Source organism: Sminthopsis crassicaudata, chromosome 1, assembly GCF_048593235.1.
Source record: "Sminthopsis crassicaudata isolate SCR6 chromosome 1, ASM4859323v1, whole genome shotgun sequence".
Taxonomy (NCBI): Eukaryota; Metazoa; Chordata; class Mammalia; order Dasyuromorphia; family Dasyuridae; genus Sminthopsis; species Sminthopsis crassicaudata.
This window is the reverse complement of record NC_133617.1, coordinates 29,256,919-29,274,013: the sequence shown is the minus strand read 5'-3', so window position 1 is coordinate 29,274,013 and position 17,095 is coordinate 29,256,919. Positions and strand designations below refer to the sequence as shown.

The window sequence follows — 17,095 nt, the reverse complement described above, 5'->3', positions numbered from 1 at the left end:
ACTTCCCTAGCCACTGTTTTGGGCAGGGATCTACAAGCTGTAGCCTGAGGGCCAGATCTGGCCTTATGACAATTCTTAACTTGTGGGTTGCATAAAAAGAGTAGGTGGTCTGGCCTTTGGCCCATGAACTTTGTATAGCTCATCGAATCCCACTATACCATGTGGCCCAGATGACAAATGTATATTTTTGTCACTGGGTCTATCAAATCCACTCCTTATTGGTAGAACCTCCGGTTCCTGGTATTTTATTGCTCTAGCCCCAGCATGAGAAAACATTAAAACAGGTCTTTGGTAGGGCATTTTAAATGCATAATAACTTATCATATAAAGTATAAGTTGTATTAATGTTATTGTGATAAGATCTACCCAGATGATGTAATCAAATGTGTATAATAGTTAAATTCACTAGGTGATTGTAATTGTGACTGTAGGATTTACTTCTGACATTTATGGTAAAAGGCAGGACTGGGAGATTTTTAAAGTCTGCTGCAATTCTGCAACTCTGATTTAAGGAAAAGGTGAGAAGTCCTGTAGATGATCCAGTATAATGAACAACTTTTCTCTTGCCCTTTCCTCATTTGTGTTCTTCAATTTTAGGCGGAATGGCGCTGTCACGCACATCAAGATTCAGAACACTGGCGACTATTACGACCTATATGGAGGGGAGAAGTTTGCCACCCTGGCTGAGTTAGTACAGTATTACATGGAGCATCATGGACAATTGAAAGAAAAGAACGGTGACGTTATTGAGCTGAAATACCCGCTGAACTGTGCAGATCCTACCTCGGAAAGGTTAGTGCAATGTGCCCCCAGGAAGCCTTGATGCCATGGACTTCTCTCACCTGGAGAGGCTGGGGTAGATTTGGTGATTTGGTGTAGTGCCTGGATGGTCACTTCTCCTGTTTTGTAGGTTTACAAAAGCCACCAACTAACTCCAGAGGTGTGTTGGCTGTAAGGCCTTCAAGCCAAGGAGCCTATGTTCTTTTATTATTTTTTTCTCTTATTTTTTTTATTATTAATTTTATAATTATAACATTTTTTGACAGTACATATGCATAGGTAATTTTTTTACAGCATTATCCCTTGTATTCCCTTCTGTTCCAAATTTTCCCCTCCTTCCCTCCACCCCCTCCCCTAGATGGAGCCTTCGTTCTAAGGCAGGAGTTTCCAGATTATGCCTTTGTGTGATTGTCATAGAGACCATAGTTAGAGTATGGCACTTGAGAGTTGATGTGTCTTCTAGGCATACACTCCAGGCAGGAGCACACTTGGCCAGTTGTTCAGCAGCACTGCCAACAGATGTCAGTTTAACCTCACAAGTAGAAAAAGTATGAGAAGCAGAGGGCTTGAATTTTTCATCTGTTCTGTTAAATTAAGTTTCACATTTGTGTGTGCACTAAGTATTTGGCTGGGAAAGAATCCTCCTGAACTGCTGTTGATCTATAATGTAATAACCACTCCTTAGGGCACAGTGATAGGGGAGGGGGGGAAACAAAAGGGAAACTAGCGCTTGTGAAAATCCCCTTGGCGGTTGGGTTGGTTTTTGTATTCCCAAGAAATTTTCTGATCTTCAAAAAAAATTTAAGTTCTCCCAATTAGATTTGCATATTTGATGCTTTAAAATGCTGCTTTTAAGTCTTACAGCTTCATTTCTGTGCTGTATAATTAGCTTCCCAGTTGTTTCTGCAGCTAGCCTCCACTGCTGGAGTTTCAGATTATAGCTATATCATCTAGCTGGATTAAAAGTAGTTTCTAAATTTTATTTTCTGCTTCAGACTATGTCTGGCTCATCTGATCCATTCTTCCTTCTGAAAAACAATTCAGAATCTTAGTAGGGAATCTCTATTCATATAGAAAGGTTGGCATGTGGCTTCCCTATAGGACTTCTGACAAGAAAGGATGGTATAGTGGTAATCAAAGGTGGGACAGGATCTCTTTCCTTAGTCAATCCAATCTCTTACTCCGTAGCTGGGCATCTGATATTCTTTCTCTATTTGGAGGGAGCTGCAATACAGATTGGAATTTTGGAATCATTTTGAATGTTTGATTTCACTTGTAATTGAAATCCTTTATCTGGAGGGGTAGAGTTCTTTCTCTGCCTCTACTGCTGTAGAACTACTTATTAGTCTTTGAGACAGCAATGGGCTTGAAGGGTCCTCTTGCTTTAGTAGCTACTGGTGAGCAAATACAAAGTGATAACCTTTGTTTGCTTCTTAGAGATGAGTGGTCAAAGAGGAAATGGGAAAAGATGAGTGCTTTCCTTTCAAAATGTTTTTATTATTATCAGCTTCATTTCTCAACATGTTCTCATCTCTATCAGAGAACCATCCCATAGAACACAGAATAAAGAAGGAAAAGGGAAAAACTGGTTCTTGAGAAGTAACCCACATATCAAGTCTGACATAATTGGCAGTGTTCAACTCCCATGATCTGCAGAGGTGGGGAGTACAGTGAAGGAGTTCTTTTCCAGAAGATCTGCGTTTATGGTGGTTTCTGTTGTTTCTTCCTTCATCTCACACCTCCACCATGTCAATCTTCAGTTTGAAACTTCTTTAGGACATTTTTTTTTTTTTTTTTTTTAATTCATCTCCCCAACTCAGCAGGGCTCAGATATGAGCATTTCATTGTTGATTCACATTGAATTGAAGCAATTTGATAAGCATCATTCAGCCCTAGATCACACTGCTGTTTCTCTTGCCACCTGGGAGTCGTTACTATCTTTTTAATTATGTTGAGGGATTCTAATGCTTTATGATAGTTTGAAGCACTTTGGGTAATAAAATGCAAAGTCATGACAGTCCCAGAATTTATTCATGTTATTTAAATTTCAGGTGGTTTCATGGGCACCTCTCTGGGAAAGAAGCAGAGAAATTACTGACTGAAAAAGGAAAACATGGAAGCTTCCTGGTGCGGGAAAGCCAGAGCCACCCGGGGGACTTTGTTCTCTCTGTGCGCACGGGGGATGATAAAGGCGAGAGTAACGATGGCAAATCGAAAGTGACGCATGTCATGATTCGCTGTCAGGTAAAGCCCCAAGTGAACGTGTGGTTGCCAGCAGCATCCCTGCTGTGACAAGACTGGAGCTGGGATACCAGTGGGCCATCCTTGTTGCTCTGTTAGCCCAGTGCTTCTGTGTTTGCACTTTATTGTTTATTAAAGTTGATTGATTGTTTCAAGACTCTATTAAATATTTTATTTTCAGTCCATCCCTGGCAGATTGAATCATGTGCCAGTGAATCTTCTTCCCTGCAGCATCTCTAATATGTTTATGTTTGATTGCATCTGAAGTCTGTCTCTGAGGCTCATCTGCCAAAGTTTATGGCCACAGATCCTTCTTAGGATTGTCGCAGTCTGCATCTTGACTACATTTGCCATTTTACAATAGACTGCCTACATTAAGGCTCTTTAGGGAATAGATCTGGAGGGGTTTACTTTGTGCTAGTGAGCTGGCTTCAAGAGAGAGGTCCATTTGTTTGCTTTCCCCCAAACCCAGCAATCCCAAATACTTACATTTTTAAAATATCATCTTGAATTTTTTTTTTTGTCATTTCCTCAAATAACCTTTTTTTTTTTTTTTTTTTTTTTTTTTTTTTATGCAGTTTAAGTTACCCTTTTCTTTTTGGTTGAAAAATCAATCCTTTTTAAAAACTCATATTTGGAGAGTAGAAGGGAAATGGAAAGGAAGGACTGACAATGTGAAGAGGGAAGGGAGGCCAGAGCTCTTGATGCCTTTTATAAAATCAAAATAGTGAAACTGAGACTGGGAGAGACTAATGTGAAAGGCCAGAATGAAGGTGAGGCAGTGCCAGGACCAGAATCTGGGGTGCCGGCCACCTCTCAGTCCTGTATCCTGCTTTTGCACTGCTTATCCCCTTCAATGACAGAAGGCCCAGAAGAGTCTACTTATGGGGAAGCAGCTCTTTACTAATTTCAACTCCTTTTATGTTCTGTGTCCTAACGCTGCTTGTTACCCCTGGGTGCCTCCTGAAGACAAAGATTTTTTTTTTTTAAATTTTATTTTTTTTAAATTAATTTTTATAATTATAACATTTTCTTTGACAGTACATATGCATAGGTAATTTTTTTTTTTTTTTTAAACAACATTATCCCTTGTACTCCCTTCTGTTCTGACAAAGATTTTTTTTTTTTATGGGTTTACAAATTATTAATGTTTCTCTACAAAGCTGTTCTCTCCTTGGGGCAATCTCTTCCTTGCCCTGTATGCCTTCCGATAAGTGTTGCCCTTTCTAACAAGGACCTTCTGGCCTCCTTTAGAAAAGGATTTATCTGTCTTACTTTTGGGTGGTTGGAAGTCACTGGAGACTATTATTTGTTTTGGAAGGATCTGAAATATGATGTTGGTGGAGGAGAGAAGTTTGATTCTTTAACTGACCTTGTGGAGCATTACAAGAAGAACCCCATGGTGGAAACTCTGGGTACTGTGCTGCAGCTAAAGCAGGTAAGCTCCCTCCTCCTACAAAAAAGGAGGAGATAATACCTTCCTTTAGGGTGCACAACTCCTGTTCTGCAAAATAGTTTACGCTAATTTTTCAATGTAGCCTACAAAGGATTTGTTCAGAGGAAGCAAACTGTTTGTTATTCTTAGGAGTGATCATTGTTAAAAATCCCCATGTGATTTAGTGGTAAATAGTGCTATACTTCCAGCCAACTATGAAACCCACTTACAAAAAGTCGCAATCTTAGGACCGGAGAAGGAACAGTAAAGCTCTTCTGGTCCAGTGTCCACATTCTGGATCCCCCAACTTGAGGCTGAGAAAGGTGAAGTGGCTGGTTTAAGAAAGAGCAGGGCCAATGCTAGAATTCAGCTCTTGTCCCTTACTTTCCATTGCATCAAAAAGAATGAATTCATCAGTTGTGCAGGCAACCTCGGCAACTTCTACTTGTTGATCAGCATGTCAAAAGTATATGTGAAAAGCAATGCATTTTTTGTGCAGAGCTGAAGAGAGTTTCTCATTTTGAAATTTTTATTGTGAATTGTAACATTCTAGCCCTCCTTGATTCCCTGGATAATAATGTGATATAGCATAGAAGACATTTTGGTGTTAATGCAGGCTTCTTTAATATTTTCTTCTTTTTACATCAAATGATCGTGATCAGCCCCTGAATACAACTCGCATTAATGCTGCAGAGATTGAAAGCCGAGTGAGAGAATTAAGCAAATTAGCTGAGACCACGGATAAAGTTAAACAAGGTTTTTGGGAAGAATTTGAGGTAAGTTAATCCTTTTTAACAGATCTCTATTTAGGCAGGAGAGAAATTGGTCGAATGTTTACTCTTTGAGTAGAGCAATCAGGGGCTCTGAGTATTCTATCATTGCTGTTACATAGTTTGCTGAAAGGAAGGTGCTGCTTGTAAGCTGAAAGGGTGCTCTAGGGAGGATGGATGTGGCTGTTGACATTGAAGATATAAGCCAGCTGCTTCACTTGCCTATCTTAGATTAGATTGCTGGCAGAAAGCGGGAAGGAGAGAGTCTGTCCCTTTGCATGCCAGTTTTCTGTAGGGTCTTGAGAAAAATTCTCTGAAATCAGTTTTTATTATAAAGAATCAAAGAAAGAAAAATCTCATTGTATTATAGAAGTTCAAAGTTATTACTTTTGATAGAGACACACACACACACACACACACACACACTCATACACATTTGGTAGAAAAAAAGTCAGGGATGGAACTGGATGGTGTATGCCCTTTAGGGAAGGGAGGAGAAGAAGGCTTTCTACAGACCCTCCTATGTGCTAGGCACCGTCTTGCACACTTTTTATAAATGTTATCCCATATCTGGAATAATGTTATTAATTTTTTCTCTCTTTTTTATCATTATTATAGCTTTTTATTTACAAAACATAGGCATGGGTAACTTTTCAACATTGATCTTTGCAAAACCTTCTGTTCCAACTTTTCCCCTCCCCCCCCCACCCTCTCTCCTAGATGGCAGGTAATCTAATAATGTTAAATATATTAAAGTATATGGATAACCCTGTTAATTTGAGAGAAATAAGGTAGACAGAGGTTAAATGGCTCACCCAGTATCGCACAGTGAGGAAGTGGCTAAGGACAGATTTGCACTTAGGTCGTCCTGATTTTCAGGCGCAGGGGTTTTGGCTAACTATGTATTAGTAGTATCATTTATTTTCTTCTTGTGAGAATTTTCATTAAAGACTTTTCCAGAAAGTCTCCAAACATTATATGAAAGCTTAAGTTGTTGTTTAAAAGGCCTGTTCCTTGTGCTTTGACATCATCCATTAATAAAGAATTTAACAATATTTAAAGATCCAAGAGGCAGCATCCAGTGGGCAGTGTCAGCTTTATAGTTAGGAAGGCCTGAATTTGGGTGTCCCCTCTGCTGTGTGCCATCAGTGACCCTGGTCTAGACCTCTTCTCCTCTGCTTTGATCAGTACCTCACGATGCTACCTGCAATTGTCAGAGACCAGCACAGGGAATGCTAGCCTGTGTGGCTAGAAAGAGTTTCTTCAGTAGTTCATCATCTTGAGGGTCTAGCCCAGTCTCTCCTGCCCCTACTCCCTATTAAAAAACATGAATTGAAAGGTCAGGCGAACTGTGAGTACTCATTATTCATTTCGATCAGAGAATTGTGAGTTGGAACAGGCTTAGAGGTCATCACATCTCATCAAACTGAGCATTAGCAGAGGGAAGGGGTGGCCCAGGATCATCCAGAGTAAGTAGCTGGGCTTGGCCTGAACCTCTGTTCTGACTACAGACCCAGAGCTCCTTTTCCTTGTGTTAGAGTGTATTTTCAGTCTTAACATTACTCAGAAGTGGCCCTTTGTTTTGAATTTGTACCTGAGATGACTTTTTATGACCATCAGTTTTCCCCTCAGGTAACTATTAACTTCCTAAAAATGAAAAATGACAGCAGTGGCCTGAGGAAGGAAGGGAAGAAATAGAATAACCATCTCATTTCTGCCTTTTTTTTTTTTTTAGTGGGGCAGTGATCAGAGAAAGGAGCCTGAGCTCTCCAGAGAGCTTGTTGGAAGAAGAATCTCATTCTTGTTCGTCTTGATGGTGTCAAGATCTGGGCTTGGAGCTTGTCTTAGAAAAGGAGGGCTTGTCCTAAATGCAGCGCCGGCTTTTTCACCCTCGTGGCCTCCACACAGACCCAAGTGCTCTGTGGGCCGGCCTCCGGCAGCAAAGGGACAAGCGCCTGTTGTCTTCTGTCAGGGTTATGTGCTCCTCGCCAGCTTGGCCTGCTGCACCCAGCAGAGATTTTAAGTCATTTGCCTTTCTCTGTTCATTTACTCCCTCTCTCCTCCTAGGCGGGTGCTCTGGTCTTCATTGTTTCAGCTTGAAAGGCTGCCTCCAGGTGGGGACAAAAGAGATCCTTAGAGGGAAGATGGTGAGATAGGAAAATTGGTCCCAGAAAAGGGATGCTGTCATCTTAATGATGTTACCTTCTCTTCACCTTAGCTGTTTTGGGGAAGGTGATAAATTAGAGATTTGTCCCTCTTTCCAGTGTGATGTGATGGTCTTTGAAAGGAGCCAGCTTTATAAAATGTTCATTCTGCCATTAACTTTGACAGCCACGGCTTGTTTGTCTCCGTGGATGACTCTTGGAATTCTGGCAAGCTCTGCTTCTGTCATGCTGGCGTAGATGCTTCTCGAAATGACTTCTCCTTTAGACGCTTTGCCAGTGGAGAAGAGCTCACTTTCTGAAGTGCTTTTTTCTTCCTCTCACATCAGAAAGAAATGCAAATGAGGATTTGGGGGGTGAAAAGGAAGGATGGAGGATTGTGGCTGGGCTTTTGTGGGGAGGGAGGCAGGGCTTGAGATGCCTCTGCACGGATGGATTTGGAGGCAGCTCTGTCACTTGGTGTTCTGGGATCTATAGATTATCTCAGAATAGAACCCAATCCTAGGCATTAAGCTTGGGGCTGTGCTCTGAGGCCATTTGTTCTCTTAGAGGACAGACTCTGCCGAGTCCTTTCACTGTATGCCGCCAGGGGGCGCTGTGACCCAATCAGGAATGGTGACTTGCTGCCCAGGCCAGCACCCACCTCCTCCTTCACCCACCCCTGGGCCCCAGGCTGGCCAGCAGGCCTTCTCTCTCCCCTTCCTCTTTACCAGAGATCTTCATGGCAGATTACCAGCAACTGAAGGGGATAACGCACCCCCTTTTTTCATTTTGGATTTCTTCTCTCCTTCCCTCCTTCCTGACTTTTCCTCACTCGCTATTTATTCCCTTCTGACTAAAGGTATTCGAGGTGCCTTCGAATCTAGCGTGGGCATTGATACAGCAGTTCTTAGACTAATCCATGGGTTAGTACGGCTTGGGTGTTTTACATTTTGGAATGACTAAAGAAAAATTCGTTGTAACTGCCAAAGCAGCTCTAAACTGTTTGTGGGTAACTGTTATAGAAAAGCCTGCCCCAATCCCTGAATGTATTTGAAGGATGCCAGTGTTTACAATGGGGAAAAGGGGCCAGAATTTTAGAATTAAATCTTCAACTTGATCCCAGACTCCTCTTTTGCTTAGATGGGCCCACTCTGGTCTGGGCTCCATGTTGGGTGGAGGGAGCATTAGCCCAGCTGACGGAGCTGCAGGGGAGCTGAGGGGCTCTATCTGCTCACTGTGCACGCTGTGGGTAAAAGTCTCTTTAATGGAGATTGTGATTTCCTAGTGTTCTCATTGGTGTCTCCAAAAGTCCCCCTTTTATTTAGTTACTGAACCCTATCTGCTTCTCCATGGGCATGTTGCTAATCCTGATCTAGAGCTGTTTTTAGCTTGCCCAGGCCTGGCACCCTGCAGCCATTTCACTGACAGCTAAACAGATGTGGAATCTTCTGGGGAGTCTAGTACTGTCTCCAGTAGAAACTGGTGTCTGCCTGGAAGCCACAGCCCCTGTTAATTTCCCTTAAAAGTTACTGGCTTTTTGGGTGGCAGTCTGTGGGTTTCCCTTTTGTGATGATGCAGTTTTATTTCAATTCCATGTAAAAGCTGTGGGTTTCTGATCCCTTTGATCCTGCATAAATACTAGGATTTAGAGCTGGAAAGGTCCTCCCACACCCTCAGAACAGGGCTTCTTGGGGTAATCTGGGGATTGCTTAGGGGTCTCTCCCTGAATCAGGTTTTTAAATGCAGATAATAAAATAGAGAAGATTAAAGATGTAACCAGTTGGGGTCAGCCCAGTGAAGCAGTGTATGGACTCAGGAGGACCCGAGTTCAAATTCAATCTCAGAAATTCTGGGCAAGTTACTTAACCTCAGTTGCCTCCAAACAAACAAACATTTTACAATGAAATAAAAAAGGAAATTATATCGAAATACATTTCTCCAAGTACTTTTTTTTTTTTTTTTTTTTTTAAAGTTCATGAATTCCAGTTAAGGCCCCTCCTGATTGAGTCTAAGCCCCAAAGAAAGAATAGGTAACTTGCTTAAGGTTCCACAGCTTGCAAGTAGCACTCAGGATTTGAATCCAGGTCCTCAGATTCCAAATCTGGTGATTTCCTCACTATACCATAATCTGGTCTGGTGGTTTTTTAGTAGGAATTGTTCCCACTGACAAAGCAACAAGGCTCTGATGGAAGTTCCATTCTCCCCTAACCTCTTCCTAAAGAGGTCTAGTTCAGAGGTTCTCAAACTACGACCCTCGGGCCAGATGTGGCCTGCTGAGGAAGTTTATGCAGCCCACCGGTTATGGCAAATGGGCTGAGGGGCAGAGACAGAGTGGGAGCTTTTGTTTTTACTGTAGTCGGGCTCTCCACAGTCTGGGGGACAGTGAACTGGCCCCCTGTTTAAAAAGTTTGAGGATCACTGGTCTTGTTAGTACATAAAACCTTTGGGGGAAAACAGAACAAACTATGGGCTAGGTCCAGGCTTCTTTAGGTCAGCAGAGTTCCCACTGCCTCTGGTGGGAGGAGTTACACTCTTGGGCAGGTCCTGGCCTGAGAGAGCCCCTGGGGGCCTTGAAGGATCTTCTGGTCTCCTGCTGATTATTTTACTTTAGATGGTTTCCCCCCCTTGTGTGTCCCCAGACACTACAGAGGAGGCAGCCACTTTGGGGAAAGAACAGGCTGTCCTTTCTCTTCCAGGACTATTTTTAGTAGCTAAAGCAGTTCATCATTGCTTCGAAGAATATAAATCCTAAAAATGTTCAGTTCTTTGGTCTTCTCTCTTCTATTGGTGTTTCTCTTTTGTTGTCTCCTTTTTTTCTTAAAAAATTCAAATGCTCATCTTCATTGGCCCCCTGCTGGACCAGCCTGTTTCTTGCCAGATTTTCCTAGCCAAGCTTTTTTCAAATGAGTTGTCTTTACTTGCTGCCTCCATTTTTTTTTTTTTTTCCTTGATCCATACACACCTGCTGTAGCAGAGATGGTTTTAACCTTGAATCTTGTCTTCTACAAATGCACCATTTGCATATTAATGAAATATTCTTATCTAATCAATCTTTTGTCACCTTATCTCTCCCTTGAAACCTTAAACTTTATTCTTTAAACTCTATGTAACCTCCAGTCCCTTGACTTCTTAAGTTCTTTCCCTGGCCATCACATTTGAGTGGATTTTCCTCTCTATCTTGACCTTTTGGTGAACTAGTTCATCTTTATACTGTCCTCTTGAGTTCATGGCCACCTTATCTTGTGTCTCTAGTTTTGCCTCAGCTTTGGATTACTCCTACTCATGTGCTGCTCACCCTTTGGAAAAAAATCAAGAAACTGTGCTGATACATATATACCATACAACTGTTACATAGTCTCCTTTAGGTCCTCCCTGCAGTAAGGCGTTCCTTTTACAGCTTCCTAATTGACTCCAATTTTTACTCCAATTGTTCACAACCTTCATTCTTATTCATGTGTCTATCTTTAATCTCCTCCACACCCTAAAATAATTCTTACTTCATCAGTCCCTCTTGGCTATTTCTTCTTTATGTAGAGACTCCTTGATCCCTTTTCTCTCACTCTGTTCCTAACTTTCTACAGTCTGGCTTTAAACCTCATCATTTAATGAAAACTCCTTTCTCTAAAGTTACCCAGTGATCTCATAATGTTAAATGTAATGGTCTTTCCCCCAACTTTCTTATTCAACATCTCAAACTGGATGTGCAATCCAGATCAGGGGTTCTCAAACTACGCCCCGTGGGCCAGATGCTCCTGCTGAGGACATTTATGCGGCCCACCAGGTTATGGCAAATGGGCTGAGGGGCGGAGACAGTGTGAGTTTTTGTTTTTACTATAGTCCAGTCCTCCAACAGTTTGCGGGACAGTGAACTTGGCCCCCTATTTAAAAAGTTTGAGGACCATTGCCTTAGATTCACTATGTCAAAAATTGTCTTCATTCCCCTCCACCCCTTCCTAACTTCCCTTTTCTTGTGGAATCTACCATTGTTTAGGTTCAGAAGGGACCCCAAAAGGTCGGGACTTATAGATTAGTGTTGGGAGGTGTCTGAAAAGAATTTGTAGGCTTGAACCCATATCCAAGTCAAGGGGCAGAGTTTATTGTAATTGTAATGCCAGTTGAAGCCAGCTAAGTTCCAAAAGAATTTAGCAAACAACAGGAGCAAGAAGATAATTATATAGGAAAAGGACAGAGGTGGTGAGGTGCTTCATGTTACTGCTATGCAAATTTTTTTTTTTAATTAATAATTTTTTATTATATATATATTTTTTATAATATTATCCCTTGTATTCATTTTTCCAAATTATCCCCCCTTCCCCCTATTCCCTCCCCCCGATGACAGGCAATCCCATACATTTTACATGTGTTACAATATAGTCTAGATATAATACATGTGTGTGAATATCATTTTCTTGTTGCACAATAAACTTTAGATTCCGAAGGTACATGCAACCTGGGCAGACAGATATTAGTGCTAACAATTTACATTCACTTCCCAGTGTTTCTTCTCTGGGTGTAGCTACCTCTGTCCATCATTGATCAACTGGAAGTGAGTTGGATCTTCTTTATGTTGAAGATTTCCACTTCCATCAGAATACATCCTCATACAGTATCATTGTTGAAGTGTATAGTGATCTTCTGGTTCTGCTCATTGCACTCAGCATCAGTTGATTTAAGTCTCTCCAGGCCTCTCTGTATTCCTCCTGCTGGTCATTTCTTACAGAGCAATAATATTCCATAACCTTCATATACCATAATTTACCCAACCATTCTCCAACTGATGGACATCCATTCATCTTCCAGTTTCTAGCTACTACAAAAAGAGCTGCCACAAACATTTTGGCACATATATGTCTCTTTCCGCTCTTTAGTATTTCTTTGGGATATTGCTATGCAAATTTTATGGCCCGGAGGTAGAACTGAGAAGTGGTCTCAAGAATTAGGTTATCACTGACCAGCAGGTGTTCCTTATATAGAGGACAGTGCCAAAGGGAAGACCTGAAGCTCCTTCAGATAGAAAGCTTGGCTTTGGAGGTGTCTAGAAGGTTACCCCTGTTGCTACCATTAGGCCTGCCTGCTACACTCTGTGTATTCCCTCCTCTTCTGTGGCAAGGAACTGGGGGACCCCTCAAGTTTTTTTGGAGGGGTGGTGGAAGGATGTGGCTTTATCTTTAATGATGAAATAGGAATGATTTAGCCTCCGTGGAATGGTCATTGCCATTCAGTATTTCCTTCTGGCCACTGAGTGATAGGCTGTCCAAGATAGAGAGGTTGCCCTTGGGAGGCTCCCGTAATTGCTTTGCCTTCCTGCGGAGGACACTCCCTCCTGGCCCAGTAGATGCCTTTCCTGCATGGGGCTCTTATTTAGCTGGGCTAGTCCTTATTTTGTAAGCCCTTTGGTTCTAGCTCTCATTCCCTTTTATGCTACAGCTTCTTGTTAGCCATGGCCAAAAGATATTATCTGCAGGTTCCTTCCTGCCCTTTTCTCCCCATTTTGCTGAAGGCCTCCTTCTTGTTCTCTCATCATTAGCATCTTTGCTACAGTATTTTTAGAGAAAAGGTGAAGTAGAACACATTGGAACCAAATGACATTTAACTTGTCAGCTTGTTAGAAACTTTTATAAATGGATAAAGAATGCATTCCTATAAGCCTGCTGGCTTGAGTGAGACTTTGAGTAATCAGCATTAAAAATGCTCCTTGAGGGACAGTGCTATTTTGTATCCTTTTAATGCTAGGATTACTGGAGCATCCTGGTTCCCGTTGAATATCTAGGGGGTCTAAGGCATTAGAGATGAAGGCATGAGATTTGATGGGGGTAGGACTGGTTGGAAAGTCCAGAATTCTTGATTTTCATAACATGCCTTATCTATCTTCAGTCTGACTTTGGACAAACTGCCTTGTCTTGGTTTCCACACCGAAAAACTGAAGCTAAGATGTGTTATGTTAGATCATGTCTCAGGGGTGCGATGAGGATGGATTCATGTTTGCCAAGTATATTGAGATCCTCAGATGAAGGGAGCTGAGAAAGAGACAAGGTATTATTCATTATTAGTCTCAGACAGCTGCCAGCCATCCAGTAATTAGCTCCTCACTGTGCTCATGATAAAGGGTCTCTTGCCTGTCCTTTAAATTGTCCTCTCAGGGGTAAAGGACAGTCTCAGATAATGTCTTGTTAGAATACACAGTCTGCATACAAGAAAAGGATGGTGGGAGCCAGCCTGAATGCAGCCCTGGCCATAGAGTGTCCTCTCAACCAGGACTCGATGCTTATGTTTTGTTCTCTGCAAGTATTATGAAGCCATTTTGTCTTTCAGATTGACATCCTGTAGTAACAGAAGGCATTATTTGGCACCTCTTTGATCATTATCTCTATGTCTACTAGGGAACTCGATAACAACAATAATAATAATAGCTACCATTTCTGTGGAGCTTACTATGTGCCAGGCAAGCACTTTGATTATTATCTCATTTGTCCCTCACAACAACCCTGGGAAATAGGTGCTATTATTATCCCCATTTTACAGATGAGGAAACACAGGCACACAGAGTTAAAGTGACTTGGCCAGTCAGTGTCCTACAGTTAGTGTCTGAGTTTAGATTTGAATCAAGTCTTCCTTCCTCAAAGCTTAGTCTAGTGTACTCCTTAGCTGCTCTAGGTTTCTCCAGGCTTTTCTCCTCTTCTTAACCTTTTTCTTCCCCTTTGTCTTCCTGGCTCTTGGAAGATTTGTCTGTGAATTGCTGCTTCTCTGCTTCTGGGCCCAGGCTTTACCTTCAATGGGTTGATGTTAATACAGAGCATCATCCCATGGGGAATACTTGAAGTGAACTTGCCTTTTTAAATGCTAAAATTTTGTTCTGGGCCAAGTAGCTGATTATTTTTGGCAAACTTTTGTGCTTTTATTTTTGCTTGTTTAATGGTGTTTGAAATAATTGCTTTGATCCAGTTTTGAATTCATCTTTGAGCTCTGAATCTAGAAAGAGCCTTTTCCATAATGTGGCAATTATTGACTGAGAAAACTAGCCAGGAGTTCCCGGAAGGACAGTTTTGGGCTCTACATGACCTTTGGTGCCTAATCCGGGGTCATTTTTGGATTTGAATGATCTTTTTGTTGTCAAACTGATGCATTAAATATATTCTTTCTGATTCATGTTTTAACCAGCTACTAGTGATTTCTTTCATGAGAAGCCTCTCAAGGTTGAATATTGCATTTGGAAACTAGGATTGAAACATCAATTAAGATTCTAGGTTTATGCCTCTGAAATTCAAAGTAATAAAATAGGAATTTAAGTATTATTCTGTTAAGTATAACCTGCTTTCTGTGCTTAGATTTCTTGGTGACAAACTACTTGGGTGTTCTGAATTTGTTGGGTTTCTCTCCCTCCTTCCCCCCTCAACTTCCTTGTGTTATTTACCTTGCAGATTTGACCACTGATAATTTGCTACTACTTATTCTGTCTCAGATTTAATGGCACCCACAGTGAGGCACATTTTGTCCTACATCAATTGAAATCTGCCTGGCAACCTGCTTTAGCCCACCTTATTGTCTCTCTCCTGAGTTTGCTCCCTTCCACCTGAGCCTTCTTTGCTTTCTGGTCTCTCATTCCTGAGCCATTCCACTTCCTGGCATCCACTTTCTTGTTCCCTTCCTTAGTGGCCCCATTCCCTCCCTACTTTTTGGCCTCTTTTCCCAGAACTGTGCTTGATGCCATTACAGGAGAGGCCAGAGAAACCAAAGAAACAGAGACAGAAAACAAGCCTTTTAATAAAAGGTTTTTATTTTCCAAAATATATGCAACAAATTTTTAACACCCAGCCTTACAAAACCTTGTGTTCCAGATTTTTCTCTCTCCCTCTCCAGACAGCAAGTAATCCAATCTAGGTTAAATGTGTATAATTTTCCTAAATCTAATTCCACATTTGTTATGTTGTGCAGGAAAAATCAATTAAAAAGGGGGGGGAAGCAAATAAACAACAACAAAGGTGAAAGTCCTATGCTCTGATCCACATTCAGTGTTTCTAGTTCTCTCTCTGGATGCAGATGGTGCTTTCCATCTCAACTCTATGGGAATTCTGGCTTTTTCCAAAGGCAGCTTGAGAGGTCTCAGATTGGAGTCAGGCAATCCATTTCGAGTTCAGATCCAGCCTCAATCACTGTGTGACCCTGGCCAAGTCATTTCACCATGGTTTATCCTAGTTTTCTCATATGTAAAATGTGGGTAATAATAGCATCTGCCTGTGTTGTGTGAGGGTCAAATAAGTCAAGAACTGAAGTGCTTGATCCAGTGCCTGGAACTTAGCAGGTACTTAGTAGGTGTTAGCTCTTATTATTTTTGTTCTCTTTGCCTGTACTCATCCCTTGGATTAGGGAAGTATCTATGTGGACACTCATTGATTCTTCTTGGTAGAATATAAGTGGTAAAGAGATTAATATTAACATATTAAAAGACTAACAGTGAGGTTAACTAGACTCAAAAGATACTGAGAAGTAACTTGTCCCTCAGCCCAGAACATCGAAACCATCTGCCATTGAATGGATGACAAAGGTTACAGAATGCCATTGTAGGGTTTTATAGTCCAGTCATGCTGCTGGTGACTTAACTGCAGAAATTCTAGCATTGCCCATGTGCTCATGGCTACATACCTTTTCTAGGAATTGCCTTGTTCGTATTTGTGTGCACAGCATATACTTACTGCTTAATAAATGTTTGTAGTCTTTCTCTATCTCTGTTTCTGGCTCTTTGTTCTCTTTCTCTTTCCCTTCCTCCCTCATCCCCTATATTATTATTATTTTTTTTTTTTCTGAAGCAATTTGTCTCCTACCCTCCCTCCTTTCCTGCCTGCTCCTTATATTCTTTGAGTTTTTCATGGATTATGTATGGGTGGGTACTATTGGACAAAAGGGGAGTAAAAATTAGAAACATGTGGACCTTAATTAATGTAGTTATAGGAAATCTTAAGTGCCCATCGCTTGTCTTACTTGTATTTTTTTGCCTAAGTTTCCTAGCACAAGTGGTTCAGAAATATTTCTTCCTCTCATTTTTATCTAGACTCTACAACAGCAGGAATGCAAGCTCCTATATAGTCGTAAAGAGGGTCAGCGGCCAGAAAATAAAAACAAAAACAGATATAAGAACATTTTGCCATGTAAGTATTGATAATTTGCATTTCCTTTAGTAGTCACTTCCAACAGTATTGCTTTTCTTCAATAATGCTGGAAGGATCGTGGCTTTATGCCCATCTCACCAGCTTAGAATCCTTAATCTTCTTTAATTGTAGGCAGCATCTATAATGACCAACTTTTGTGAGAAATCAGATATTTATTCTTGGAACTCCCATGTCACTAACTATCATTGATTGAAGAATTGGAGAATCTTATTAGAGTTGGAGGGATCTCACCAGTTACTTAGCTCAGCTCCTGTAAGAGTAAAACTGAAGCTTGAAATGTAAATATCAGATCGTCTTAATCTTATTAATTATAGATTAGTTATGGATAACAATTATAGATAAGATACTGTCATTTTTGAATTCTGATTAGAAGAGGATATTGGGAATGTTCCCAGTGGTAGCTTTCTCTTTTAAAACATCAAATTCTGGTGGGGATAGGATTGCTTTTTAGGGGAAAAGCGAGTATTTCAGAAATCCAGAGAAAGGGTGTACCCAGGCTGCTGCCAGCTCTGTTGGGGATACGTTGGTAGGTCTATAGGTCTGTTAAGGTCCTCAGAGACC

The 17,095-nt window shown here is 41.2% G+C and overlaps 1 protein-coding gene across 4 annotated transcripts in view; it reads left to right on the top strand.

Moving 5' to 3' along the window:
- The window catches only part of PTPN11 (protein tyrosine phosphatase non-receptor type 11), a 60,652-nt gene that overhangs the window by 22,368 nt on the left and 21,189 nt on the right, over window positions 1–17,095 (top strand). For all 4 annotated transcript variants that reach the window (XM_074297263.1, XM_074297273.1, XM_074297279.1 and 1 more), the window contains exons 3-7: window positions 598–792; window positions 2,832–3,024; window positions 4,343–4,459; window positions 5,119–5,232; window positions 16,417–16,513. In XM_074297263.1, coding sequence (XP_074153364.1) covers window positions 598–792; window positions 2,832–3,024; window positions 4,343–4,459; window positions 5,119–5,232; window positions 16,417–16,513 — 716 coding nt within the window. The remainder of the gene's footprint in view (window positions 1–597; window positions 793–2,831; window positions 3,025–4,342; window positions 4,460–5,118; window positions 5,233–16,416; window positions 16,514–17,095) is intronic.